This window comes from Sus scrofa, chromosome X, assembly GCF_000003025.6.
Source record: "Sus scrofa isolate TJ Tabasco breed Duroc chromosome X, Sscrofa11.1, whole genome shotgun sequence".
In the NCBI taxonomy this organism is placed as follows: domain Eukaryota; kingdom Metazoa; phylum Chordata; class Mammalia; order Artiodactyla; family Suidae; genus Sus; species Sus scrofa.
This window is the reverse complement of record NC_010461.5, coordinates 114,333,132-114,360,918: the sequence shown is the minus strand read 5'-3', so window position 1 is coordinate 114,360,918 and position 27,787 is coordinate 114,333,132. Positions and strand designations below refer to the sequence as shown.

Genomic DNA, 27,787 nt, shown 5'->3' with positions numbered 1-27,787 from the left:
AGTTGGGTAGTTTTAACTCTTACATTTAGGTCATTGATCTACTTTGAATATTTTGTGTTTTGGGTTTTTTGTTTTTGCTGCCCAAGGCATGTGGAAATTCCTGGGCCAGGAATCAAACTTGCGCCACAGCAGTGACACCACCAAATCCTTAACCACTAGGCCACCAGGGAACTCCTCGAATACTTTCAGTATACGTGGTAAGGTACAGGTCCAGATTCATTCTTTTGCACATGGATATCCAGTTGTCCCAGTACCATTTGTTGAAAAAAATTATTCTCTCTCCATTGAATTGTCTTGACACCAAGGACATAAAATAATTGACTCTAGATATAAGAGTTTTTTTCCCCTGGGCTGTCATTTATATTCCACTGATTTGTAGTCTATTCTTATATTGGTATCACCCTGTTTTGATTATAGCAAGTTTTGAAATCAGGAAGCATGAGTCTTCCAGATGTGTTTTTTTCGAGATTGTTTTGGCTATTCCAGGTCCCTTGAAGGATGTTATTCTTTTGGTCACTATATTTCTTTGCAGATAATTTTCCATGTGTGGTTTGACTTTATGAGTTTTAATTATACAGAAGTTTAAAATTTTCATGTCAGTTTATTGATCTTTTTTGATGCTTTTATTATTTTTTTTCGGGGGGCACACCCACGGCATATGGAAATTCCCAGCCCAGGGATTGAACCCTTGCCACTGCAGAGACAGTGCCAGATTCTCTTTTTTTTTTTTTTTTTTTTTTTGTCTTTTGTCTTTTTAGGGCCACACCCGCGGCATATGGAGGTTCCCAGACTAGGGGTCTAATCGGAGCTGTTGCTGTCGGTCTACACCACAGCCACAGCAACACAGAATCCTGGCGGCGTCTGCGACCTACACCACAGCTCATGGCAACGCGGGATCCTTAACCCACTGAGCAAGGCCAGGGATCGAACCCGCAACCTCATGGTTCCTAGTCAGATTCGTTTCCACTGCGCTACCACGGGACCTCCGAGTGCCAGATTCTTAACCCACTGTGCCACAGCGGGAACGTCACTCTTATTTTTTGATGATGAGGATGATGATTCCATTTTTTTGATTTTGACGAAATGAAAAGATGATTTCATTTTTATTGAGATAGAATCGAAACTCAGCACTGTATAAGTCGAAGGTGTACAAAGTAATTGATTTGACTTACCTACATAGTGAAATGATGACTGCAGAAGTTTAGTGAATATTCATCAACTCATATAGATACCAAATTGAAGAAATAGAAAAAATATTTTCCCTTGTGATGAGAACTCTTAGGATTTACTCTTAACTTTCATGTATCATTTATAGCAGTGTTATCATGTTGTACGTGACATCCCTATAATTATTTAGCTTACAAATGGAAGTTTGTACCTTTTGACTTCCTTCCTCCAATTGCCCGCCTCCTAGTCTGCCCCCACTCTGCCTCTGATAAGCACAAATCTGATCTCTTTTTCTATGAGTTTTTTGGTTTGGTATATATGTATATATATATTTGACCTATGACACTATGTTAGTTTCTGGTACACAACATAGTGATTCTCTACTATTTCTATACATTACAAAATAATCACCACGGTAAGTCTGGTTACCGTCTGTCACCATGCGAAGATATTGACAATATTCTCCACATAGTACATTTCATCCCCGTGCCTCCTTTATTTTGTAATTGGAAGTTTGCACCTCACAACTTCCCCCACCCATTCCACTCTTCCCCCACCCCCTTCCCTCTAGCAACCACCTGTTTGTTCTCTGTATCTGTGATTCTGTTTCTGTTTTGTTTTTTTTTTTGGGGGGGGTAGGGGTTGGCTGCATGTTGGGCGTGTAGAAGTTGCCAGGCCAGGGACTGAACCCACGCCACAGTGGCGACCTGAGCTGCTGCAGTGACAACGCTGGATCCTTAACCTGCTGCATCACAAGGGAACTCCTACATTATGGTTTGGATTTGCGTTTTTACTTGATGACTGATGATGTTAAACACTCTTCATGTACGTGTCTGTTGGTCACCTATATGTCTTCTTGGAAAAAATATCTATTCAATTCCTTTGCCCATTTTTAAATGTATTTTTTGATGTCGAGTTGGATGAATTATTTGTGTATTTTGGATCCTGACCCTTTATCAGATATACCGTATGAAAATATCTTCTTTGCCCCTTCAAGTAGGGAACCTTTTTTGTTTGTTGATAGTTTCCATCACTGTGCAAAAGATTTTTAGTACCCACGAGGTCCCATTTGTTTATTTTTGCTTTTGTTTCCATGGCCTGAGGCGATGCATCCCCCAAAAAAAGATATTGTTAAGACTGATATCAAAGAGCATACTGCCTATATTTTCTTCTAGGATGTCAGGTCTTAGATTTGAATATTTAATCCATTTTATTTTTGTACATGTTTTGAGAAGGTACTCCGGTTTTCCCAGCATCGTTTACCGAAGAGGCTGTCTTTTCCCCATGGTATCTTCTTGCCTCCTTTGTTGTAGATTAATTGCCCATGTGAATTCATTTCTAGGCTATTTTTTTTTTCTTTTTAGGGCCACGCTACAGCACATGGAGGTTCCCAGGCTAGGGGTCCCATCGGAGCTGTAGCCACCAGCCTACACCACAGCCACATTGCTGTGGCTGTGATCTGAGCCGCGTGTGCGACCTACATCACAGTTCATGGCAATGCTGGATCCTTAACCCACTGAGCGAGGCCAGGGATTGAACCTGTATCCTCATGGATCCTAGTCAGATTCGTTTCTGCTGAGCTACAACAGAAACTGCTGGGCTCTCTATTCTGTTCCCTTGATCTATGTAACTGTTCTTGTACCATTGCCATGCTGTTTTGATTACCATAGTAGTCTAGTTTGAAACCAGAGAGTCTATTGATTTTATATTTATTTTTTTATCTGCTCTTTTTTATTATAGTTGATTTATGATATACAGCAAAGTGACCCAGTTTATGATTTTATATTTAGAAAATACTTTTTCATTATTAATTTTCCAATACCTTTCTCTACCTAAATGTATTTTTCTATTTATTTCCTTATTTATTTAGAAAGCGAGTTACAAAAAACCACGTGTCCATTGTGAAAAGACTGAACATACTTACGTATGAAACAAAAGGTGAAAGGTGCCCCAGGACCAAGTGATTCCCAATTTCACTCTCCAGAGATCACTTCCCAATCATTTCCTATGCACATACATATGGATAGTGTTTACAAAGTGGGATCAGACGACAACTATTGGTTTGCATCTTACTTTTTTCACTTGACAGTAGAGCAGGGCATCCCTCCTTCCAGATGTGGATCAATCACGTGCTTTTTTTGTTACGCTAAGTAAAGCTTTCGCGACCCTGTGTTTAAAAGATGGCCTCCTAGACAGTCGTCTACTACTTTTATAGACTGCTACTTTTTCAACGTACAGTTATTTATTAAGTTGGAAAAGAACATCGGTGGAATTCTTAATGTCATATGCGGGAACAGTTGCAAGCTGTTTCTCCTCTTCACATATTCAAGAGGGGGGCTGGAAAACATTCTGTCTGTGGACCCATTCAGACAGAGCTTGAACTGGCTAGAGGAGGAGGAGGGGGGGTGTGTGTGAGTGTGTATGTATGTGTTTTCTTCCTCTGCTTACTTTTGCCTTTTACACTTGCCTGCACCGGCTCTCGGGAGGTATAGATGAGTGATTCTCCATAGAGCGGTCGAAAGATCAACGTGGAACGACTGGCCTATGTAACATCTGAACACTGTCTTACTAGAAAACTTTGAAAAGGCTGAGGATTAAAGAAAGAAGTGGCACTCGCAGCTCTGCTAAAGGCTGCAAGCATTGCAGCAAAATCCTGGCGAATCTCTCCCGATAGCACTGACTTGGTTTCAGACGTGCAGGGTTTGTTTTTGTTTTTGCCACGCCCTGGGGCCTGTGGAAGTTTCCAGGCCAGCCATCAAAGCTGCACCACTGCAGTGGCCCAAGACGCTGCAGTGAGAACGTGGGATCCGTAACCTGCGGCGCCACAAGGGAACTCCCAGACTTGCACTTTTTATGCGGACGTCCCCAGGCCTGTCCTCAGGTGGCCGCTTCCTGGGCAGCACTCCTGCCGGGCCTGCTCACTCCTTTCCTTCCAGACACTTCGGAGCCCCATCTTTCATCGGGCCCCATCCCTGGGGGCTCTGGGGCAAGGCAAGAGCTCTGGCTCCTCTCCTTTCCCACTTGGCTTCTCGAAGGGGTCGCCTCCCCTTGCCTTTCCATTTTCCCGCGCTCTCTGCGTTCCTGAGCCCTTTCTAGAACGGCAGTCCCGCAGGGCCACTGGCTAGCGTCCTGGCTCCCGCGCGCGGCCAATCTCGGCCTCGGCCAGCGCTCGCTGGATGCCAGGGAAGCGCCGAGCCCAGCACGAGTTGCCATGGGAGTGCGAGGCCGGGCCGTCCCCTCCCACCACGTGTGCGCTCCGGGGCCGGCCTTCCCTCCGCTGACAATGGGCGTCTCTGCAGGGGTTCTCCCTTTAGGCTGCCCGAGTCCCTCCTCCACCTCCCCGCCTCCGGGCCTCCGGGAAGCTAAGCGGGGGCGTGTGTGCACACCCTGGGGGAGTTGCCCTCGCGGCTGCCGGGGCCAGAAACGCCCCGCCGGAGCCCCGGACTCCGAGCAAGTTCCCGGGCTCCGGGCGCCCCGCGCCCTCCGGCCTCCGGGCGCGGCCGGGCTGAGCGGGCGGGCGGGCGGCAGAACCCCCCGGCGGCGCCGGGCCGGACGCGGGGAGGAGTTCGGCGGCGGCGGCGGCGGCGGCGGGCCGGGGGGGCGGGCCCGGCCCGGCCTCCCGCTAGACGATGGCGGCGGCGGGCTCCCGGCCCCACCTGGGCTCGGCCGCCCGGCACGCGCCCGGGGCCCCGCAGCCGCGGACCCCTGAGGCGGACGGCAGGACGCCGGGCCTTCCCCAGGACCCGGACGGCTGCGCGTTGGTGCCGACCACCCAGGCCATCCCTCTGCAGGTGGACATGGCCATGGCCCTGCAGCGCGTGCGGATTTCCGAAAAGTACGGCAAGAGCTACCTCTGCCTGCTGCAGGCGGTCTTCGTCGCAGGTAAGTTCCCTCCTGGCGCTCGCCGCCCGCTGGCCTCTGCCTCCCGCCAGGCTCGCGCGCCCCTCGCCTCCCGCGCTCCATCCCCAGGCGCCCGGCCGCCCAGCACGCTTCGCCTGCCCTCGGGCCGCGAGCGCGACGGCCAGCCCGCCCGCCAGTTGTCCCTCCGGCCGCGGGCCGCGCTGCGGGGGGACTGTGGGAAAGTCCGGGAGGGGGTGTGAGGACGTCTCCGCCGTGGCTGCTTCGGGTCCCCGCTGTCCTCCTCACCCGCCTCGGTGCGTCGCCAGAGGTGGCACTAGACGGTGTCTTCCAAGCCCGCATCCCGCCCACCAGAAGCCGGCCTCCCGAGGGTGCACGTCCCTCGTAATCTTCCCCGCAGGCTGGAAAAGCGGGGGTGGGGTGGGGTTGAGACGTTTGGGGAAACCGAGTCCCCAAAGGCGCTGGGGTTCGGAGACTCTCCGCACTGCAGTCGGAGAAGTTGTAGAGAAACCGCGCCTCCGCCGGCTTGGACTTTTCACCAGGACGGGTGTGTCTTGCCAGCTGGGCCCAGGAGTTTCCTGCCTCCTGGGGTCCTAACCCCAAAGGCAGAAGTTTGGGGTTGTCTCTCGGGACAAACAAAAAGAGCCGACAAACCCACACGTCCTTTACTGCTACTGCCGTGGTTTGGTTGAGGGGTGTGCGCGGGGTACTGTGGACTCGGTCACTTGCCCGCGGTGATGCGCACACGTTTGCCTCGCGGGAGGTGCAGAGCTTTGGGGTTGGTGCAGCAGGCTCTGGGCTCCGAGGAGACAGCTCCCTAGGGGACCATGCAGACCGGGGCTCAGGAGCCACCCGAGAACAGGGTGCAGCTCTGGGGTTTTCAGACGCGTTTTCGAGGTACCGGCATTGCCGTGCCTGTGCTTAGAACGCAGCGTGTCACCGCTGCGGCCTGTCTGGATGTTCGGGTCTTGCCCGTTTGGGGTTGAAGGTGGGCGCGATTGGTTTCCAGGTGTAATCCGTCGTGAAGGGGCGTGGGCTGGCGCAGCGCACGCTCCTTCAGGTGTTGAGCATTTGAAAGGCCCTGGGATGCTGCGGCCGCCTCGCTCGTCGGAACGTGTGCAGCTCAGGGGGGTGTGGCAAGGGCTCTGCGTCTTGTGTTTGCTCCTGCATCTTCCTGAGAGTTCAAAACAAAAACAAAACAAACGTAAAGCTCCAGACAAGAAATGTCTGCTTTAGCACGGAACTTGTTAGGTAGGCTACGCACTCTGCGTTCACATTTCTACCGCCAGTGATTTCTTGTCTTTCTCTAAGTTGTGCGGGTGTGTCAGCTTCCATACCTTTGAAGGCTCCTGCATGTTGGCAGGCCCCTGTCGCCTCAGCATTATGACCCAGCACAGCAGCCAAATGACACCGGGTGCAGCGTTCCATTTTTAAGCAAGCTTGCAGGACTGTTCTGCCTTTTAGCATTTTTAGCTGCACGGTCTGGAGGACCGCCGGAGTGGCCTGAAAGTGGTCTGTGCTTAGGATGTTAGGGCACGCACCCTAGTGGGATAGTTTTATGTGTAAAAAGGATTTCATGTATCTAAAAAAGGTTCATCTGTTTAAGAAATATGTGTACAAGGCTTTTCACTGTGGTGCAGAACTTTCTGAGATCGTTTCGGTAATGACCGTTTAGACACTGCTCCCTATAGGACATGCTACATTGTAATAAGCTAACTGCACCTGCTTGTGCAGCATCTGCCGTGGGCAGCGAGGATGAGCAACTCTACTTAGGGCCCTAGCTAAGGGCAGACTTCAGGGAGAAGGTGATGTGTGACTTGAATCTTCAAGGATGCGCATGCATTTCCAGGTGGACTGGGGCTAGGGATGGAGGGTGGTGGGGAGGGGTAATCAGGCAAAGGAAATAAGATGCGCAAAAACAAGGAGAAAGGGGATGGCATCACATGTTTGGGAAACTTTTTCTTTCTTTCTTTAATGATTAGAATGTAAAGTGTGGAAAATACAGGAGAGAGATCACTTTGGGGAGGTAGACAGAGGCTGGGTCAGGCCCTTTGTAAGGCATATTAGAGGGCTTTACTTTGTAGGGCCAGGAGGAGCCACCAGAGTGTTGTAACCAAGGCCGCTATGTACCGTTGTCTAGGTTGTGCACTGCAAAACTGTGAACTGTGAACGACGCCCTTGCTAGGGTTGTATCAGGCACATTGTGCACCGTGGTTGACAGCAGCATTGCACAGTGGAGCGTCTTGCTTTGGGAAATGCCATCTGGTGGCTGTGTGAAGGACACAGTGTGTGGAGTGTGCCGCAGAGAGGAAGAAGACCGGGAATAAGGGGGCCAGTTAGAGAGCAGTTGTAGCAAGCTGGGCAGGCGTGGGCCAAGACACGAACTAAGTCAGTTCTGGGAATGGGGAGAAGGGGAGAAGCTTGAGGAAATGAGAGGGTAGAATTGATTTGACTTGATTTCGAGGTTTGAAGGACAGCGCAGGAGACTAGGTTAATTCCGGGTTTCTGGATGGGATGGCGGGATGGGAAGAGAGGTTGGGATATAGCAGGGAAGGGAGGAGGAAGAGGAAATTTGGGGTTTAGTTTTGGATGCGTGATTTAGGCGGAACACTCAGAGCCGACCAATAGGTCTGGAGCTGGGAAGAAGTGAATCTTGTTTCTTACAATCTCACCCGTGAAGTTCTTTCCTTAAATTACTTCAGTGGGTTATCTTCATAGCTCAGAAAGTCTAGCATAGATGCAGCCCACATTTATTATAAAATTACCTTTCGAACGTGCCCTTAGGTAGAGGATTTTTTTACCCCTCTCACTTTCCTTACCTGATGTTGGGGGCGGAAGTGGGGGAAAGAAAGGTTTTGCATTCCTTGCAGGACAAAAGAACCCAAACTATACTGATCTAAGATAACCTCAGATAACTCAGATTAGTAGTTGTGAAAACCTGGTCACTGCAAATTTGGCTTTTGTCAGAGTTTAGCTCAAGAAGATGTGTACATCACAGCAAAAGTTAATATTCAGTATACACTGCAACTTAGTGTTCATGCAAATACATCATTGAAAACGTATTTCAGTGATGATGGGTCATTTACTGGGCAACACTGATTTCTGAGTCGTTCCATAGAACTGATTTTCTGGGTAACTGAGGTTCAGCGCCTTAGTGCCTGGCTTTTTCCCTCGCCCAGATCTCTAACCGTTTTGGATGGAAAGCTTTTCAGAAAGTTTACCTTCCTGATTACTGAACCTGGAGATGATTGCATCCTGTCTTGATGACTCAAGATTATCCTTATAATGGCATTAGTTATTTTAATTTGCTGTATATAGTGTTGCCTCAAGGGCTCCTAAGCTGCGGCAGGTCTGTTTGTCCCTGCATTAAATTGGGCACAGATCGTTCTGCCTCTAATTTGCAATGCCTGGTTTTCTAATCTTTCCGTATATCCCCTCATTTCTTGCTGCTGTTATTTTAACTCTTTCTACCAACCCAGCAGTTACTGCCTAATCCTCTAAGCTACCTCCTTCGTTGCCCCTTTTGTTGTTATGTGCTAGGAAACAACTAAACTTGTTAGCGTTATTTGCAGAATACGAGTACATAGACTATGACTAGGGTTGTGGGGAGTCTGCTTCTCTTAATGTGTATGACCATTAGTACTCGGACTCTGTGACCTCTCTTCTGGTTACATAAAAGCTTTTTTAAAACATTGAAGTAGGAGTTCCCTGGTGGCTCAGTGAGTTAAGGATCTAGTGCTGTCACTGCTGCAGTGTGGGTTCAGTCCCGGCCCGGAACTTCCCTATGCTGCAGGCACAGCCAAAAAAATGAAGTATCGTTGACTCATGGTATTATGTTAGTTTCAGATGTACAACACAGTGATTCAATATTTTTTATAAATTATACTCCATACAAAGTAGAGTTCCCTTGCGACTCAGTAGGTTAAGGATCTGGCCTTGTCATTGCAGCGGCTCCGGTTGCTGCTGTGGGGCAGGTTCGACCCCTGACCCAGGAACTTCCGCATGCCTCGGGTCCAGCCATAAAAAAAATTATACCCTATGCAAAGTTATTACGCAGCAGTGGCTATGTTTGCTGTGCTGTGTGTTACATCCGTGTATCTTATTTCATACCTAGTCGTTTGTACCTCTTCATTCCTTTCCCTGTCTTGCCCCTCCCTTCTTCTCTCTCCACTCTGGTAACCACTAATTTGTTGTCTGTATTTATCAGCCTGTTTCAGTTCCTAAAGCCTTTTTATTTTTATTTTCCTACTTCTAAATTGAAATGAGTTATCAGTGAAACCCGTGTTCTCATAAATTGAGTTATCCTGATACGTGAAATTGTAATGTTCTATTTCGTGTAAAACAAACGTGTTCAGAATCCATCAGAAAATGGAGATGCATTGTATCCATTGCATTTCTCGAGCATGCCCGCAAGTGCTTGGCACTGGGAGGCACTTCAGTCTTCAGAGCTGACCCCAAGGAGTGAAGGCAAATGTCCCTCTCCAGCATCTTCTCAAGCAAGCACCCCGGGGGGCTCCATAAAAACGCTGCTCCTCACCGGCCCCGCGCCGAAGCCGAGGTCAGCCCCCTAAGGGAGATGCCTCCTATCGGATCACTGCCAAGGTCTAGGCCAGGAGGTCGTTGGCTTCTGGCAAGAGGCCAGGGTCACAGAGCCCTTCCTCTCATTCATTTTTCACCCAAGCCCTCCCTTGCTTATGCCTGATGAACGTAAGGGTCTGACTGGCCTCCTATTCCTTTCAGCACTGGGAAGGTGACACTGAGCCACGACCTGGGCGCGGGGGGGGGGGGGGAGGACATCGGGGCGGGGGGGGCTCCGAGGGAATGTTCCAGGCCGAGGGGACAGTCAGAGTAAAGACCTTGAGACCTTGAGATGAGAAAGTATGGACACATTAAAGGAATGGGAAGAGAACGGAGGACGTGTGTGTGTGTGTGTGTGTGTGTGTAGCCCAGAGAGGTAGTGGGTCTGGATCCTAGAGGGTGTGATAAGGATGTTGGCTTTTGTCCGGAGTCACGTGAGGAGCCATAGGAAGGTTTTGAGCAAAGGGGTGACTTAGATCGCTCTGGGTGCTGCGTAGGGAATAAGATAAAGGGAAGACGCAGGTGAAAGTGAGGAGACCTGTCAGGAGACTCCAAGGATTGATGACGGTGGCTTGAACCAGAGAGGTAGTGATGGGGGTGGTGAGAGCCTGGGTATAATTTGCAGGGAGAGCCAACACGGTTTGCTCATGGTTCGGAGCGGCATCTAGGATGACTCTAAGAATTAAATGGCAGGAATTGGCACCGATGGAGATGGGGACACCTGCAGGGGGAGCCGGGGGAGGGGAAACCAGGAGCACCAGGTATGGGCTCTGGGACCGGCTAACTTTGGGGTGCCCGTTTGATGTCCACGCAGAGATGTTGGGCTGGCAAACGGATGTAGGAATCTGGCCTTCAAGGAAGGGACCCTGGGGGAGTTCCCTGGTGGGCTAGTGATTAGGATTGTTGGGATTTGGCGCTTTCCTTGCTGTGGCCTGGGTTCAATCCTGGCTCTGGGAACAAGGATTTGATTCCACATCAAAAAAAAAAAAAAAAAAAAAAAAAAAAAAAAAAAAAAGAAAAGGAAAGAAAAGAAAGGAAGGGACCAGGGGTTTTTTACTGCCTGGGTGAGTGAACCTGGGTAGAGAAGAGACTGGTTTGTTTCCCACCAGGGAAGACTTGCGGACGACCTCAACAGCATTTGAGAGGGCACACGCGGAAGCAGTGCTCCGGAAAGACAGCTCATTCCTGCAGTTTGTTGTTCAAATGTTTGCACTGTCAGATTGGCTCACAGGTCACTTTGACTCAGGTTCCTTTGCTCACAGTCTGGAACCAACCTAATCTGTGCCTGGGGGTAAAGAGGCCACTGATTAAAGCTCTCCTCTCTGGAGAGGGAAGCTGCAACTTCAGTGCTAAACGAGCCTTTTCTTATGGGTATCAGAAATGAGCCCTTTTCATCACATATGGCTGAAATGCATGCTGTAGCTGAGCTCCTTCCCATCTTATTCTTTCTTCCGTAGAAATATGAAGCAGCCATGATGGCTTTCCATTTGAGAAGACCTTGATCAGTTCAAACTGGGATAATTTTCTGTTTAAAAAAATCATATTATAATGGAAAAAATGAAGATCATTATCAAAAAATAGAAAGTAAATAAAATCATGTTGTAATGGAAAAAAATCAAAGGCCGATGGCAAATTGGAAAGAAGGACCAGTTAATCCTCACAATAAAGTTTGGGGCTTTATAAAATAGGTGGATTAGCAAATGTAATGGCACTTTAATATATTGAAATGGGCTCTTTGAGAGAGATTATGTCCTTTCTGTCTTTCAAGTATTTATCAATGACGGTGTCACCTCTGCCAAGAAGAAGTCAGCTGGTTAAACCTGCAGATGCTGGGAAAGCAGACTTCTTAGCAGCAGTTATAATTTACATTTATGTGTTCGTCTCTGGAAAGTTATGAGCCGGCAACTTGCTGGAGATCTGTCTCCTCTGTTGTCAGAGAATCTTTTGCATTCATCTGTAAAGGGAAGGAGAGCCATTCCCAGGCAGAAGGAACAGAAAGGCGTTTTGTTAACGAGAGGGCAAAGGGGAAAACAGGATCCCGTTCTAGGTTTTTAACAGCTTTATTGAGATGTAACGCACATACCGTACCCTTCACCCGTTTCAAGTATACACTTCGATGGGTTTAGGTGTAACCACAGGGATGTGCATTCGTCAGGGCAAGGGGAGAACCTGCCCATCGTCCCCCGAAGACACCCTCATAGCCATTAGCCATCACTCCCCCTTTCCTTCCAGCAGCCCCTGGCAGCCACTAAGAGACTTTCTGTCTTTATAGTTGTGTCTATTCCAGACGTTTCAGATAAATAGAATCATAATATGTGATTTCTTGTGCCTGGCTCCTTTCATGAAGCATAATGTCTTCAAGTTTCATCCATGTTGTAGCATGGATCAGTACTTCATTCTTTTATCTGGCTGCACATTGTAATGATCTGTTCTTCAGTTGGTAGCTATTTGAATTATTGACACCCTTTGTCTATTTTGAATAATGTTGCTATGACTATTCTTACATACACGTTTTTGTGGGGACGTGTTTCCCCTTCTCCTGAGTACATATCTAGGAGTGGATCTGCTGTCACAGAGTAACTGTCTAACCTTTTGAGGAACTCCCAGACTTCCGAAGCAGCTCTACCATTGGACATTCCCACCATCATTGTACGAGGGCTCCATCTTCTCCACATCCTTCTGGGGACTTGGTATTCTCCACCTGTTTGATTCCAGCCATCCTAGTGGGTGTGAATTGGTTTCACATTGTGCTTTCTGCATTTCCTGAATGACTGGTGTTGTTGAGCACCTTTTCATGTGCTTATTGGCTGTTTGTGTATCTTTTTGGAGAAATGTCTGTGCAGATTCTTTGCCCACTTTTATTTTTTATTTATTTTTTTAAATGACTCAATTTTAGTACATTTGTGATTGTGCAATGATCATCACACCCCAGTTTTATAGCATTTCCATCCCAAACCTCCGGCGCCTCCCCCCACCCCCCACCCTGTCTCCTTTGGAAACCATAAGTTTTTCAAAGTCTGCGAGTCAGTATCTGTTCTGCAAAGAAGTTCATTGTGTCCTTTTTTTAGATTCCACATGTAAGTGATAGCATTTGATGTTGGTGTCTCACTGTCCGACTGTCTTCACTTTGCACGGTAATTTCTAGGTCCATCTATGTTGCTGCAAATGCTGTTATTTCATTCCTTTGAATGGCCGAGTAATATTCCATTGTGTATATGTACCACATCTTCTTGATCCACTCCTCTGTCGATGGACATTTGGGTTGTTTCCATGTCTTGGCTTTTGAAAATAGTGCCCCAATGAACATTGGAGTACATGTGTCTCTGCGAGTCGTGGTTTTCTCTGGATAGATGCCCAGGAGTGGGATTGCTGGATCAAAAGGTAGTTCTATGTTTAGTTTTCTGAGGAATCTCCATACTGCTTTCCACAGTGGTTGCACCCATTTACAATCCCACCAACAGTGTACTAGGGTTCCTTTTTCCCCACACCCTCTCCAGCACTTATTGTTTGTAGACTTTTGGATGATGGCCATTCTGGCTGGTGTAAGGTGGTACCTCATGGTGGTTTTGATTTGCATCGCTCTAATAATGAGTGATGTTGAACATCTTTTCATGTGGTTTTGGCCATCTGTATGTCCTCTTTGGAGAATTGTCTGTTGAGATCTTCTGCCCATGTTTTGATGGGGTTGTTTGTTTTTTGGTATGGAGCTGCAGAAGGTGTTTATAAGATTAATCCCTTGTCAGCTGCTTCATTTGCAAATATTTTCTCCTATTCTGTGGGTTGTCTTTCGTTTTGTTTAGGGTTTCCTTTGCTGTGCAGAAACTTTTAAGTTTAATTAAGTCCCATTGGTTTATTTTTGTTTTTATTGTCAATACTCTGAAAGGTGGATCTGAGAAGATGTTGCTGTGGCTTATGTCGGAGAGTGTTCAGCCTATGTTTTCCTCTAAGAGTTTTATAGTATCTGGTCTTATATTTAGGCCTTTAATCCATTTTGAGTTTCCTTTTGCATATGGTGTTAGGAAGTGTTCTAATTTCATTCTTTTCCATGTGGCTGTCCAATTTTCCCAGCACCACTTAATGAAGGGGCTGTCTTTTCTCCATTGTATATTCTTGCCTCCTTTGTCATAGATTAGTTGGCTGTAGGTGCGTGGGTTTAATTCTGGGCTTTCTATCCTGTTCCACTGATCTATATTTCGGTCTTTGTGCCAGTACTATACAGTTTTGATGATTGTTGCTTTGTAGTATAGTCTGAAGTCTGAGAGCCTGATTCCTCCAGCTCCATTTTTCTTTTTCAGGATGTCCTTGCTATTCTGGGTCTTTTGCGCTTCCAAACAAATTTTAAAATATTTTGTTCGAGTTCTGTGAAAACTGTCCTTGGTAATTTGATAGGGATTGCATTGAATCTGTAGATTGCCTTAGGTAGTATAGTCATTTTGATAATATTGACTCTTCCAGTCCAAGAGCATGGTATGTGTCTCCATCTCTTTGTGTCATCTTTGATTTCTTTCATCAGCATCTTACAGTTTTCAGAGTACAGGTTTTTTGTCTCTTTAGGTAGGTTTATTCTTAAGTATTTAATTCTTTTGGATGCAATGGTAAATGGGATTGCTTCCCTAATTTATTTTTCTGCTTTTTCATTGTTAGTGTATAAAAATGCCATCGATTTCTGTGTATTAATTTTGTATCCTGCGACTTTGCCAAATTCATGGATGAGCTCTCAGTTTTCTTTAGTATTCTCTAGGTATAGTATCATGTCATCTGCAAATAGTGATAGTTTTACTTCTTCCTTTCCAATTTGGATTCCTTTTATTTCTTTTACTTCTCTGATTGCTGTGGCGAGGACTTCCAGAACTATGTTGAAGAGTAATGGCAAGAGCGGACATCCTTGTCTTGTTCCTGATCTCAGCGGTAATTCTTTCAGCTTTTCCCCATTGAGAATGATGTTCGCTGTGGGTTTGTCATGTGGCCTTGATGATGTTGAGGTAGGTTCCCTCTCTGCCCACTTTCTGAAGGGTTTTGATCAGAAATGGGTGTTAGATTTTGTCAAAAGCTTTTTCTGTATCTATTGAGAGGCTCATATGGTTTTGATTCTTCAGTTTGTTAATGTGGTGTATCCCACTGATGGATTCGTGGATATTGAAGACCCCTTGCATCCTTGGGATAAATCCCACTTGATCATGATGTACAATCCTTTTAATGTTTTGTTGGATGTGGCTTGCTAGTGTTTTGTTGAGGATTTTTGCATCGATGTTCATCAGTGAAATTGGCCTGTTGTTTTCTTTTTTGTGGTGTCTTTGTCTGGTTTTGGTACCAGGGTGATGGTGGCCTCATAGAATGAGTTTGGGAGTATCCCTTCCTCTGCAATTTTTTGAAATAGTTTCAGAAGCAGAGGTGTTAGCTCTTCTCTAAATGTTTGATAGAATTCACCTGTGAAGCCGTCTGGTCCTGGACTTTTGTTTGTTGGAAGTTTTTAAATCACAGTTTCCGTTTCAGTTCTTGTGATGGGTCCATTCATCTTTTCTATTTCATCTTGGTTTAGTCTTGGAAGATTGTACTTTTCTAAGAATTTGTCCTTTTCTTCTGGGTTTTTTCCTTTATTGGCATAGAGTTGCATAGGTGCTTATAGTCGTCTCTTTGCATTTCTGTGATGTCCGTTGTTACTTCTCCTTGTTCGTTTCTAATTTTATTGATTTGAGTCCTCTCTCTTTCTTGAGAAGTCTGGCTAAGGGTTTATCAATTTTGTTGATCTTTTCAAAGGACCAGCTTTTTGTTTCCTTGATCTTTTCTATGGTTTTCTTCATTTCTATTTCATTTATATCGTTATTATTTCATCTATTCGTTTAACTCAGTGTCAGCTTGCTCCAAAGTCCCTACTGTCTCAATTTCTTTGTTCCCAGCAACAAGCCCACCTTATCTTTTGTGGCTACTCAGTGATAACCCCGTGTTGTCTTCCCCTTCCTGTTATCTCCGCTCCCTTCAGTCTGTTTCCAACCCATACTTTGATCATTTCTTAAAGTATTAACATCTTCTCTTTTAACCATTCTTTTTCTTTTTTTAAAAAAAATTGAGGTATAGTTGATTTACAATATTATGTAAGTTTCAAGTGTACAACATAATGATTCATAATTTTTAGAGCTTATGCTCCCTTTATATTTTTGTAAAATCTTGGCAGTATTCCCTGTGCTGTATGATGTAGCCTTGCTGCTTATTTATGTTACACATGGTAGTGTTTACCTCTTAATCCCTTCCCGCCTCCCCACTCCCCATTGGTAACAACTACCTGGTTCCCTATACCTGTGAGTCTGTTTTTTTTAGCCATTATTTTATCCTTTTTCATTGGTATGGAAATATTCTTTTGTTGGCATAATTGTGGGAGACATTTGACGATAGAGACATCAGTGTATTTCCCTTACAGCTGTGGATTTGACCTCTTGCTGGAGCTCAGAGAATGTAAGGGGCTTTAGAAAGCATTTGCTGGAGTGCCCTCACTTCTAAAAGGGGGATGCGGGCAGGGTGATGAGGTGAGGGGTAGGGAGAGACTTGCCCCAGATCCCGGAGCTGCTCCACTGTCAGCCCTCGGCCTTTTCTTTTATGCCCTGATGCCTCTCTCGTTACGTGAATGGATTAAAACGATTGTAGAGTAAGTGGACATAGTTTCTGCATCTGCACAAGCACTTGAATGGTACGGGAGGAATCAGGATGCAGACATTAGTGCTTTCAGATCTGCCATCTGACATAAAATTCCTCAATTTATCTTGATAGCTATTTTCTACTGATCGGAGCAGGGGAGAAATTTGGGCCTTATTCTGCAGGAATATTTTAACGCCTAATGCACTCATCTCAACGGTAGAACACGTTTGGGGCATTGCTGCTTGTGCAGGCCTCAGAGAGCAGAGAAAGTTCTAGTCCTCTTTGTATTACCCGCATCTCATCCATCCTGCAGGTCTCCAGGCCTAAAAATGTCAGCATGTCACCCGTGTTTGAGACGGTCACAAACACTTGCTTTTATCTGAAGAAACATGTAGCAGTGTAAAAATCTGGGGCAGTCTGGTTGTGAAGCCCGGGACATACAGGAGCCAATATATTTTTTTTAATTACAAGACATTTTTAGGAATTGATTTTTATGTCCTGACAAATGGCCGTATTTTTAATGGCATGTATCTTTTAAAAAAAGTTTTAACATTTACTTGAATCGTGTGAATCATGTCATTTAAGGCTCCCTTCATGGTTTTGTTTTTTGTTTTTTTCGATTTTTAAAGAGTTTTATTGAAGTATTGTAGAAGTATAGAATGGTATGTATCTTATGAAGGTAAATTTGTTCTTGAATTTATGTTTCAAATCAGGGGTGTGTGTATGTGTGTGTGTGTGTGTGTGTGTGTGTGTGCGCGTGCGCGTGAATGCATGCACGCGTGCACGCAGCAGGAGGCTCTGTAACAGAGCCCCTAGTCCCCTGTCTTGTGTGGATCAATTGAGAACTCAACTGTGCCCCTTGAGCAGGATTGGCCCTGATGAACCACATCTACCAAGAAGGGCGACGTGTCATCAGCCTGACACCACCTTGGACCCAGGCTTTGAAGGCCTTTTTTTGGTTTTGTTTTGTTTTTGTTTCTGTTTTTAGTGCTGCACCTGCGGCATATGAAAGTTCCCAGGCTAGGGGTCAGATCAGAGCTGCAGCTGCCAGCCTATGCCACAGCCACAGCCATGCTGGATCCTTAACCCACTGAGCAAGGCCAGGGATCGAACCCGTGTCCTCATGCATACCAGTCAGGTTCATTACTGCTGAGCCACAACAGGAACTCCTGAAGGCCCTTTGTCTCAGAGAGCAAGTGGAAAATATGGCTTCTCTGAGAGGTGTGGAACCACAGGTCTTAAACCCAACGATCCAAAATAGCTGAGTTTGATGACCTGTTTTTGTTGAACAAGTTATCCCTGCTCATGGACCAGAGGCAGGTGGCGGACTTTGATGTGGGGCCCCTGGAGAGTTCACTGGAATTGAACCTTCCAAATTAGCACTTACGATCTGGGACATCTCAAACAGGTTGGAGAGTGCAGGGATGTGTTTAACAATCAAAGATGAGTTACTTTGCTGCCAGTTACTTTGCATCCGGTGGGCACAGCACCCCGTGAAGTAGATCTTAGCATATGCTCAGTTTGCAGGTAAGGAAACTTGAGGCTCTGAGAGGCTAAGTCACCTGTCCATGTTTGTCCAGCCCCCAATAGACACAACAAGCTGGGATGGGAATCCAGGTCTCTCTGACTCGTTTCCTGCCCTACAAGATGGGGCAATAATACCTTTCTCCTGGCTATTTTAAGGATCCCATAAGATAAAAGATCCCCAAAGTGCTTTGTAATCGCTACTAAAGCTTTGCCGAGTGAAAAGCATTATCAGAAATATGCGGCAGTGTCTCTCGGTGCCTCTGTACCCTTTAGAGAAATCTGGATGTCCTGGAGTGTGGCCCTTTGGCCCGGGCTTTCTGGCGAGTGAGAGTGGTTGATGTCCCGGGCATAGATCCTGAGAACTAGGACGCTGGTCTGACTTACCCAGCGCTATTTTCAACAGGGCGCTTTCCGTGTTATGAGGCTGAGGAATAAAGAGAAGGTCAGCAGTGCGTCTGGAGACACAGGTCTGCGGGCCCCCCCAGAGTTCTTTCCGGCACGATGCGAGGTCCCGAGCGCGTTCCCAGCTGGCCTCTAACGTGTCCGCTGTTTCTCTCCCCTTCTCGTTTGTCAGAAACCGAGGTGCTCCTCCGTGTAAAGGACATCAGCCATTTCTTAATGCAAGACATCGCCTTCCTGTCTGGTAAGCAGACTTTGTCATATGTTGAGACCAGATGAACTGTATGAATCTCTTAGCGTAGGGAGTTTGGTCCTTCTTCCATAAGGGGCTGTGTAATGCACATATTCGAGTGAGCGTTTCTACGCTGTGCATGTAGTTGCTGGAGAAACGCCCGTGCAGGGAGCAATTAGAGAATGTAAGTATGTTTAGGTGTGCGATTAAAGCCAGTCTTTACCAGCCTTGTGCACTGGACGTTAGGGCAAGTCTTTGGTGCTCCAGGGTGGGTGAGAGCAAAATACATCTCCTGCGTGGGTGCAGGGTGCAGGGTGCAGGGTGCAGGCTGAGTGAGAGGAGGGTGGCCTCTCGGGTGGCTTCTTAGAGGCTTTCCCTTCAGCATAGCTCTGGGCACGTAAATGTTCATGACAGAGGCTGTCAAGTTACCCCAGTTAAGCTGCATGTATCATGTTGTTGAAGGATTTCACTTATTTATTTATTTTTGTCTTTTTATTTATTTTTTCTTTTCTTTGGGCTGCTCCCGCGGCATATGGAGATTCCCAGGCTAGGAGTCGAATCGGAGCTGTAGCCGCCGGCCTACACCACAGCCACAGAAACGCAGAATCCAAGCCTTGCCTGCGACCTACACCACAGCTCACAGCAACGCCGGATCCTTAACCCACTGAGCAAGGCCAGGGATCGAACCTGCAACCTCATGGTTCCTAGTCGGATTCGTTAACCACTGCGCGCCACGACGGAAACTCCTGGATTTCATTTAAATATGCTGAAAAAGTTTACTTTTCTAAAATGCATCTATGTATTTGTATGTGTGTATGCATTTGTATATAACTTCTAAATATTGTGATGAAATACACACAACATACAATTTACCCTCTTAACTAGTAAGTGCATACATAGTTCAGTGTCGTGGAATCTCTTCACATTGTTGTACAACCATCACCACCATCCGCCTCCAGAACTCGTTTTGTCTTGTAAAACTGAGACTCTGTACCTGTTAAAAAAATAACCCAGAGTTCTCCCTGTGGCACAGTGGGTTAAGAACCTGACTGCAGTGGCTCTGGTTGCTGCGGGAGGTGCAGGTTCAGTCCCCGGCCAGGTGAAGTGGGTTAAGGTATCCGGCATTGCCGTAGCTGCTGCGTAGGTCACAGCTGTGGCTCGGATTCAACCCCCTGGCCTGGGAACTTCCATATGCTGCGGATGTGCCCCTTAAAAAAATAATGACCCTTCATTCCCTCCTCCCTCTAGACCCTGGCCGCTACCATTCTACTTTCTGTCTCTAGCTATTTGACTATTCCGGGTACCTCATATGAGTGGAATCGTGCTGTTTGTCTTTTTGTGACTGGTTTATTTCCCTTCGTGTAATGTCCTCAAGGCCTTTCTGTGTTGTAGCATGTGTCAGAATTTCCTTCCTTTTGAGGGCTGAATCATATTCCACTGTGTGGATGGAACACATATGTTTGTCCATTCATCCATTCCTTCCACCTCTTGGCTCTAGTGAATAATGCTGCTTAGTACTGTTATTTATTTATTTATTTATTTTGAGCTAGAGCAGTGGTAAACCACCCCTCTCTTTTTAATTTGATCAGATATCTAGGGAAAGTTTTGCTTAAAGACAAGAAAATGCCTTTGAGGTGTTCGAATAACTTGAACTATACAGTTAAACTACCCTTATGTTTCTTATATTAAACAGATAAGAACAATTTATGAGTTATATGTGTTGTTTGCATGAAAATACGTCTTAGGTGTTTTCGGAGTACGAGAGACCATCGTGTTTCTTTTAAGCAGTGTAATTATTTCTCCTGAAATGATACCTACATGCTCGATTTACTAAACAAGCGTTTACTTTATAGATGATCCTAATTGGACACTTCAGTCTGGCCTCTCTGCTTTAATGATTATAATTAGCGGTAATTGTGAATTAGTGGTGACTTAATTAATATAGTTTTATGTTTTATTCTCTAAGTGTTATAAGTGTGTGATCTGTATTTTACTGAAGCCCATCAGTGGTTTTCAAACTGTGTTCCAAGTAGAACCCCCCCGGGAACGCCCAGACCCCGCTCCATAATTTTCTTCCTTATCTGATTGTTGTAGTCGTTTTCAAAATACTTCTGCCTATGGTTCCTTATGAAGAAGGGGTTCCCAATGGGAAAAATGATGAAAACCTTCCATTTTATTTTGTTTTATTTTATTTTTGCTTTTTAGGGCCGCACCCGTGGCATATGGAGGTTCCCAGGCTAGGGGTCCAATCAGCCACAGCAACGCCAGATCCAAGCCGCATCTGCACCCTACACCACAGCTCACCGCAACGCCGGATCCTTGACCCATGGAGCAAGGGCAGGGATTGAACCCGCAATCTCATGGTTCCTAGTCGGATTCGTTTCCCTTGTGCCAAATCAGGAACTTTGAAAACCTCCCAATTTAGAATATAAATATCTTCTTTGCTCTTTTCTCACATATTTACTACCTAGTATAGCTCTTGTAGGTGCTCCGTGGTAATAACAGTTTATAGATTAGTAGATGACGGTTTGCCCTTATAGGAACCAACTTTGCGTCCTTTGATAGGTAAAGGTGGCCTGAGTGCTTCTTGGCAAGTCACAGTTATGTGATATATATGTTGCATTATGTGTTATATATTAATATTGCTAGTTCTGCATCTTACTCTGCCCGTGGGGGCCCTTTGTTTCATGGTTGGCTAAATCTCTTGGTTCAGAGTCGTACAAGTCTCTCCTTTGATGTCCTTTAAAATTCTTGGGTGGATGCCAGCCCTTTCATGAATATTTTTCTTCATCTTGCTCTTTAAGTCTAGAATGTTATAAAGATTTGTCATCATTTGATTTAACACTGAAGTCTAGTTTGATTCAGAAGATACTATGAGAATGGGGGCCCTCCCTCAACTTTCCACTGATGAAGATTAAAGCAAGCGGAGTTCCCATCGTGGCTGACGAATCCGACTAGGAACCATGAGGTTGCGGGTTCCATCCCTGGCCTTGCTCAGTGGGTTAAGGATCCGGTGTGGCCGTGAGCTGTAGTGTAGGTTGCAGACGCGGCTCGGATCCCGTGTTGCTGTGGCTCTGGTGTAGGCCGGCAGCTACAGTTCCGATTCGACTCCTAGCCTGGGAACCTCCATATGCCGCGGGAGCGGCCCAAGAAAATGGCAAAAGACCAAAAAAAAAGGTTAAGGCAAGGGATTAATTTGATCTTTTCCCAAGTTCACTAGAGGAGACTGCATGTTCTGCTTTTGTTGAATGGAGTGTTCTAGAAGCATCAATGAAGTCACACTGGTGAGATTGTTCTTCAACTTGTCCTATCAGTTATTGAGAGGGGTCATGAAATTTCTGACTAAAATTGTGGATTTGTCTATTATTCCTTGTAGCTCTATCCATTTTTTTTTTTTTTTTTGTCTTTTTGCCTTTTCTTGAGCCGCTCCCGCGGCATATGGAGGTTCCCAGGCTAGGGGTCGAATCAGAGCTGTAGCCGACAGTGTACACCACAGCCACAGCAACGCGGGATCCGAGCTGTGTCTGCGACCCACACCACCGCTCACGGCAATGCCGGATCCTTAACCCACTGAGCAAGGCCAGGGGTCGAACCTGCAACCTCCTGGTTCTTAGTCAGATTCGTTAACCACTGCGCCACAACGGGAACTCCATTCATTTTTTTTGTTCTTTGCTTTTTTATGGCTGCATCTGTGGCATAATGGAATTTCCTGGGCTAGGGATTGAACCTGACCTGCAGCCATGCCTACACCTGCAGCTCTGGCAACAACAGATCCTTTAACCCACTGCACCAGGCCAGGCATTGAACCCACATCTCTACAGTTACTGGAGCTGATGCAGTTGGACTCTTAACCTACTGCACCACAGCAGGAACTCCAGCTCTATCCATTTTTATTTCATGTCTTTTAAAGCTCTGTTATGAGATACGTAAGCACTTAGGATTATGTCCTCTTGATTAATTTACTGCTGTTTGATTATCAAATGATCTTCTTAGTATCTAGTAAAATCTTGACTCTGAAATCTACTTGTCTAAAAATTAGATGCCTTAATTTTGATTACTTGGTATTATGATACATCCTTTTCTATCTTTCTGCTTTTAATGCATTGTGCCTTTATATTTAAAATGTGTTTCTTGCAGGTAGTAAGTATATAGTTGGGTCTTGATTTTTTTTTATCAAATTTGATAATCTCTAATTTTTTTTGTTCTTTTTTTGGGGGGGCCACACTTGCAGCATATGGAAGTTCCCAGGCTAGGAGTTGAATTGGAGCTGCAGCTGCTGGCCACAGCCACAGCAACTCCAGATTTGAGCCGCATATGCAACCTACACCACAACTCCCTGCACGTTGGATCCTTAACCCACTGAGCAAGGCCACGGATCAAACCCACATCTTAATGGATACTAGGCAGATTCTTAACCCACTGAACCACAACGGGAACTTTGATAATCTCTTTGAGTGTCAAAATCATTTATATTGAATGTGATTATTCACATGGCTGGGTTTAAATCTCTCATCTTACTCTTTGTTTCCTATTTATTCCATTAGTTCTTTGTTTTTTTTCCCCTCCATTTTTAAAAAATTTTTTGGTCTTTTTGCCATTTCTTGGGCTGCTCCTGTGGCATATGGAGGTTCCCAGACTAGGGGTCGAATCGGAGCTGTAGAAGCCAGCCTACGCCAGAGCCACAGCAACGCGGGATCCGAGCTGCATCTGCAACCTACACCACAGCTCACAGCAATGCCGGATCCTTAACCCACTGAGCAAGGCCAGGGATCGAACCCGCAACCTCATGGTTCTTAGTCGGATTCGCTAACCACTGAGCCATGATGGGAACTCCTTTTTCCCTCCATTTTTGCTTTCTTTTGGAATTAATTGTGTTATCCCTCTACTTTATCTCTTTTGCCTTTGTCATAGCTTTATTGTATGTTGAATTTTTTATATCCTATATCTTTATTCCCTTAAATTCAGCCAAATAAGAATTACAACTAAACCTCTCAAAAAATGTCTTTAGCAAGCTAAATTCACAGGCCACCCTGCAGCTTTCCTTCTAAAACAATCCTTCACACTTAGCCCTAAACATTTATTGAGCACCTACTCTGTGCCCAGGTGTTAGGCTGGCTACAGACTGGTCCCTTAGACACGTCTAAGGCTCATCCCTGCATTTAGGTGCCCTTCATTCTCATTGTTCTCTATCCTCCAGGCAGCAAAGAGGACTGTGGAGTGGGGCGCATGCTTAATTTTAACCCATGGAAAATTCGTGGTCTGTCTTTCTTTGCATTAGTAAGATTCCTATACCATCGTTGCTATTATTGTGTGAGTTGTTTCTTCCATCAGTCTTTTAGACTGTCGCTTAGTTCCTGTAGTTTGTATTCTGTGTTCCTTCATGCCCACTGTGATCTAAGTGGTCAGTTTTATCAAGGTTTCCACTTGCTATCAAGCTGTCAATTACTCATTTTGAATTTAGGCTCATAGCATTGGTCTAGAAACAGTTATTGCCCAATACCCATGGTTGTTCAACATGAGCGATCTGCTGTATTTTCAACTATTTTTATTGTACGTGTTCCATATTTGTTCTGACTATATTTACTCATTGTGCCCTCTGTTCTCTTTCGCCTTCCTTCCTCCCTTCCTCCTCATCCCTTCCCTTTCTTCCTCCCTTTGTCAATTTTCTGCTGTACAGCAAAGTGACCCAGTCGTATATATGTTCTTTTTCCCACGTTATCCTCCATCGTGTTCCATCGAAAGTGACTAGATACAGTTCCCGTCCTCCCTCCCTTTCTTCCTTCCTGTCTTCTTTCCTTCCTTCCTTTTTTTCATTTTGAAACCACTCTGCCACCCTTTAGACTTAAGCAGGAACACGCACTGTTTTGGTTTCTGTGGAGAACCTCATCCTTACAAAAGTTGCATTGGCCCCAAACTATCTTCTTCCCACCCCTCTCAAATCTAAAATCCTCTTTCTTGCATTGTTGTCACATAAAGGTTAATTTTGCTTTTTATACTGTTTTAGGTGGCCGGGGAAAGGACAATGCTTGGATCATTACGTTTCCAGAAAATTGTAATTTCAGATGCATACCAGAAGAAGTGATAGCAAAAGTGCTGACTTACCTGACGTCTATTGCGAGGTGCAGTGTTTCGCTGCATTTTTTTCAATTTGTTTTATGTTAGATACCCATTTGACTGTAATAACAGGAAAATGGTTTTTTAGTGTGGCTTTTATTATTATTGTAAATGATCGTAAGACTCACCTTCAGAGTAGATAAGAAATGACTTAGAAGAGGAAGCTGTTAGGTACCTAAATTGCTATAAAAATTATACTGAGGCTCTGTGAAAACAAAATTAAGGGCTGAGAAGTTTTTGTCCTCATGCGAAAGAACATAGATTGAAAATTATAGTCATACATAAAGCTTTTAATTTGCCTAAAAGACAGCTATTCTTCATGTCTTCCAAGGATAAAATAAGACTGAAAGTTGAACAGACTCACCAGTGATATGGGAATAGATTAGGAGTAACTTCTTGATATTAGAAATCATTTGAGATGAGAATGCTCTAAGGGGAAAGTTTCAAAAGCTTCCTTAAGGATCTTGTTTAGGCTGAAAACAAATTCTTTCAAGGAAACATTTTTCCAGTTATTCATCCTGAAGCCTAAGAAGGCACAAATCTAAGATGGTAATATTGTGAAGAGTCTCATGAACTAAAATCACATCTCGGAAAATGAAATTTATACGGCACCCCTTAAATCTTGAAAATGGTCTTTTTAGGGAAAATAAAAGTTCTATTATCCATGACACTGCCTTCGCTCAAGGAGCAGGCAAGAATAGGAACGTGTATTTAATACTGTTTTCCTGAATGAGTGAGTGGATCATTGGCTCACGATGGATTGCCACGACAGGTGAAGTCTGATGACACGAAGGACAGCTGTCTCTAAGGCTTTCCCATGACCAAATCGCAGTATTCCACCTGCCAAACTCTAAGAGCCTACCTGCATTACACTGTTACTTGCATATTTAAAAGATTGACATTGGTGACAGAAAAGAAACTTGACATAGTGAGCAGTGGAATATGGAATCAAATTGGTTTTCCATTGTAGTGAGGACTTTGTGAGAGCCTTCCAAATCCAAATCAGGAGTGAGGACGTATCTAGGAAATTTGGGTTAGTACTAAGAAGAACATATTATTTCCTCTTATCTTGTAGGCAAAATGGATCTGACTCCCGATTTACTGTTATTCTTGATCGAAGGTTGGATACCTGGTCTTCTCTCAAAATCTCTCTCCAAAAAATCTCAGTAAGTACCAATTTATTCTTATTTTTCTTTTGCATTATACCTACTTTTTTTGGAGGGGGGTAAATTTTATTTTGATACTGATGAAGACAATAAAGATAGATGGGGTGGGCAGGCTGGAAAGTAGAGAGAAGAGTTGGTAGAGGAGATTGAGCTAAACAGCTCTACCCCAAATGAAACCTAGTCCGTACGTATATGCAATGGAATATTAGTCAGCCATCAAAGAATGAAATAATGCCTGTTGCAGCAGCATCAGTGGACCTAGAGATTATGATACTAAGTGAAGTTTAGAGAAAGACAAATATTATATGAGATCGCTTATATGTGGATTCTAAAATATGATACAGGAGTTCCCGTCGTGGCGCAGTGGTTAACGAATCCGACTAGGAACCATGAGGTTGCGGGTTCAGTCCCTGCCCTTGCTCAGTGGGTTAACGATCCGGCGTTGCCGTGAGCTGTGGTGTAGGTTGCAGACGCGGCTCGGATCCCGAGTTGCTGTGGCTCTGGCGTAGGCGGGTGGCTACAGCTCCGATTCGACCCCTAGCCTGGGAACCTCCATATGCCGCGGGAGTGGCCCAAGAAATAGCAACAACAACAACAACAACAAAAAAATATGATACAGATGAACTTCATGACAAAACAGAAATAGACTCACAGACGTAGAAAACAAACTTATGGTTATCAAAGGGGAAGTGTGGAGGGGGAAGAAGAAATTAGGAGTTTGAGATTAATAGATATACACTGTAATATATAAAATAGATAAACAGCAAGGAGCTTGTATAGCACAGGGAACTCAGTATTCTGTAGTAACGTGTATAGGAAAAGAATCTGAAAAAGAATGGATGTATGTATATCTGTGTGTTCATATACATATATATATATATATATATCTGAATCACTTTGCTGTACACATGAAACTAACAACATTGTAAATCAACTATACTCCAATATAAAATAAATTGGGAAAAAAACCTAATAGGAAAGAATGAGTGGTTATGGTTCAAGTTGAGTGAGAAGAGATTCTTGGTCCACTACGCTTTTCTTTCTTTCTTTTTTTTTTTAGATGACTTTTATTTTTTGCATTATAGCTGGTTTACAGTGTTCTGTCAATTTTCTACTGTACAGCAAGGTGACCCAGCCACACATACATGTAGACATTCTTTTCCTCACATTACCCTCCATCCTGTTCCATCACAAGTGGCTAGATATTGTTCCCAGTGCCATACAGCAGGATCGCATTGCTTATCCTCTCCAAAGGCAATAGTTTGCATCTGTTCACCCCAGATTCCCAGTCCATCCCACTCCCTCCTCCTCCCCCTCGGCACCCACAAGTCTGTTCTCCAAGTCCATGAGTTTCTTTTCTGCAGAAAGAGTTATTTGTGCTGTATGTTAGATTCCGCTGTGCTTTTGAAAGCAAGGCAAGTTTTTATTGGAACTTTTTAAACAGTGGAAGTCGCTGTGTTGTATACTCACTGTATGCGGACAAGCAGAAAGAAGGTTTAAGACAATCGTCAGTAATCCAACCATCCGGAAATAAGCGCTTGAGCATTTTTGATGTCTGTCTTCCTAGACATTTTTCACCCCTGGGGTAGAGAGGAAAGTGAGACACCTGCCAAATGACATGTCTCCCCAACTGCAGTCTAGTCCCTAGATCCCCAAGACCCAGAGAGAACAGTTGCCCTAAAGGAGACAGTATGAGAGACGCAGCCCTGCCCGCAGCCAAGATGATCTTTTACGTTGTTAGGCTCATCTGGATCTTGTCTGACACTTGTCTTTCATAGAAGAAGAGGGAGGCGAGGAACACAGAGACGCCTCCTGAGCTGCTAAGAGTGGGATTACCTGCCGAAGGGGCGTGCGGTCAGCTCCTTCTGTCAGACCAGCAGAGCTGGGAATCCGTATGTTTTGCTTGGAGAATATGCGCTATCATCAGCCATCTGAAAGTGGTCCTTTGTGTCCTGACATCGGACCAGACACAGTCGATTTAGTTGTGAAGGCAGGACAGAAGTCTAGGTTGTTGGACTTCTGAGCCAGTGTTCTTTTTGCTCTACCAACTTTCTGGTGAGTGCAAGAAATACATGGGCACTCGCGCGGTAAAACGAATGAGATCCCTATTCTTCCC

The 27,787-nt window shown here is 45.1% G+C and overlaps 1 protein-coding gene across 8 annotated transcripts in view; it reads left to right on the top strand.

The window, feature by feature from the left end:
- MCF2 (MCF.2 cell line derived transforming sequence) overlaps window positions 4,813-27,787 on the top strand; it is a 98,025-nt gene continuing 75,050 nt past the window's right edge. For 3 of the 8 annotated variants that reach the window (XM_021080104.1, XM_021080106.1, XM_021080101.1), the window contains exons 1-4: window positions 4,816-5,049; window positions 18,335-18,403; window positions 24,396-24,510; window positions 25,581-25,671. In XM_021080104.1, the coding sequence (XP_020935763.1) occupies window positions 4,965-5,049; window positions 18,335-18,403; window positions 24,396-24,510; window positions 25,581-25,671 (360 nt within the window). In that variant the 5' untranslated portion in view covers window positions 4,816-4,964. Of the gene's footprint in view, window positions 5,050-18,334; window positions 18,404-24,395; window positions 24,511-25,580; window positions 25,672-27,787 lie in introns of all 8 variants that reach the window. The other 5 variants (XM_021080105.1, XM_021080103.1, XM_013986464.2 and 2 more) reach the window with 3 other exon arrangements.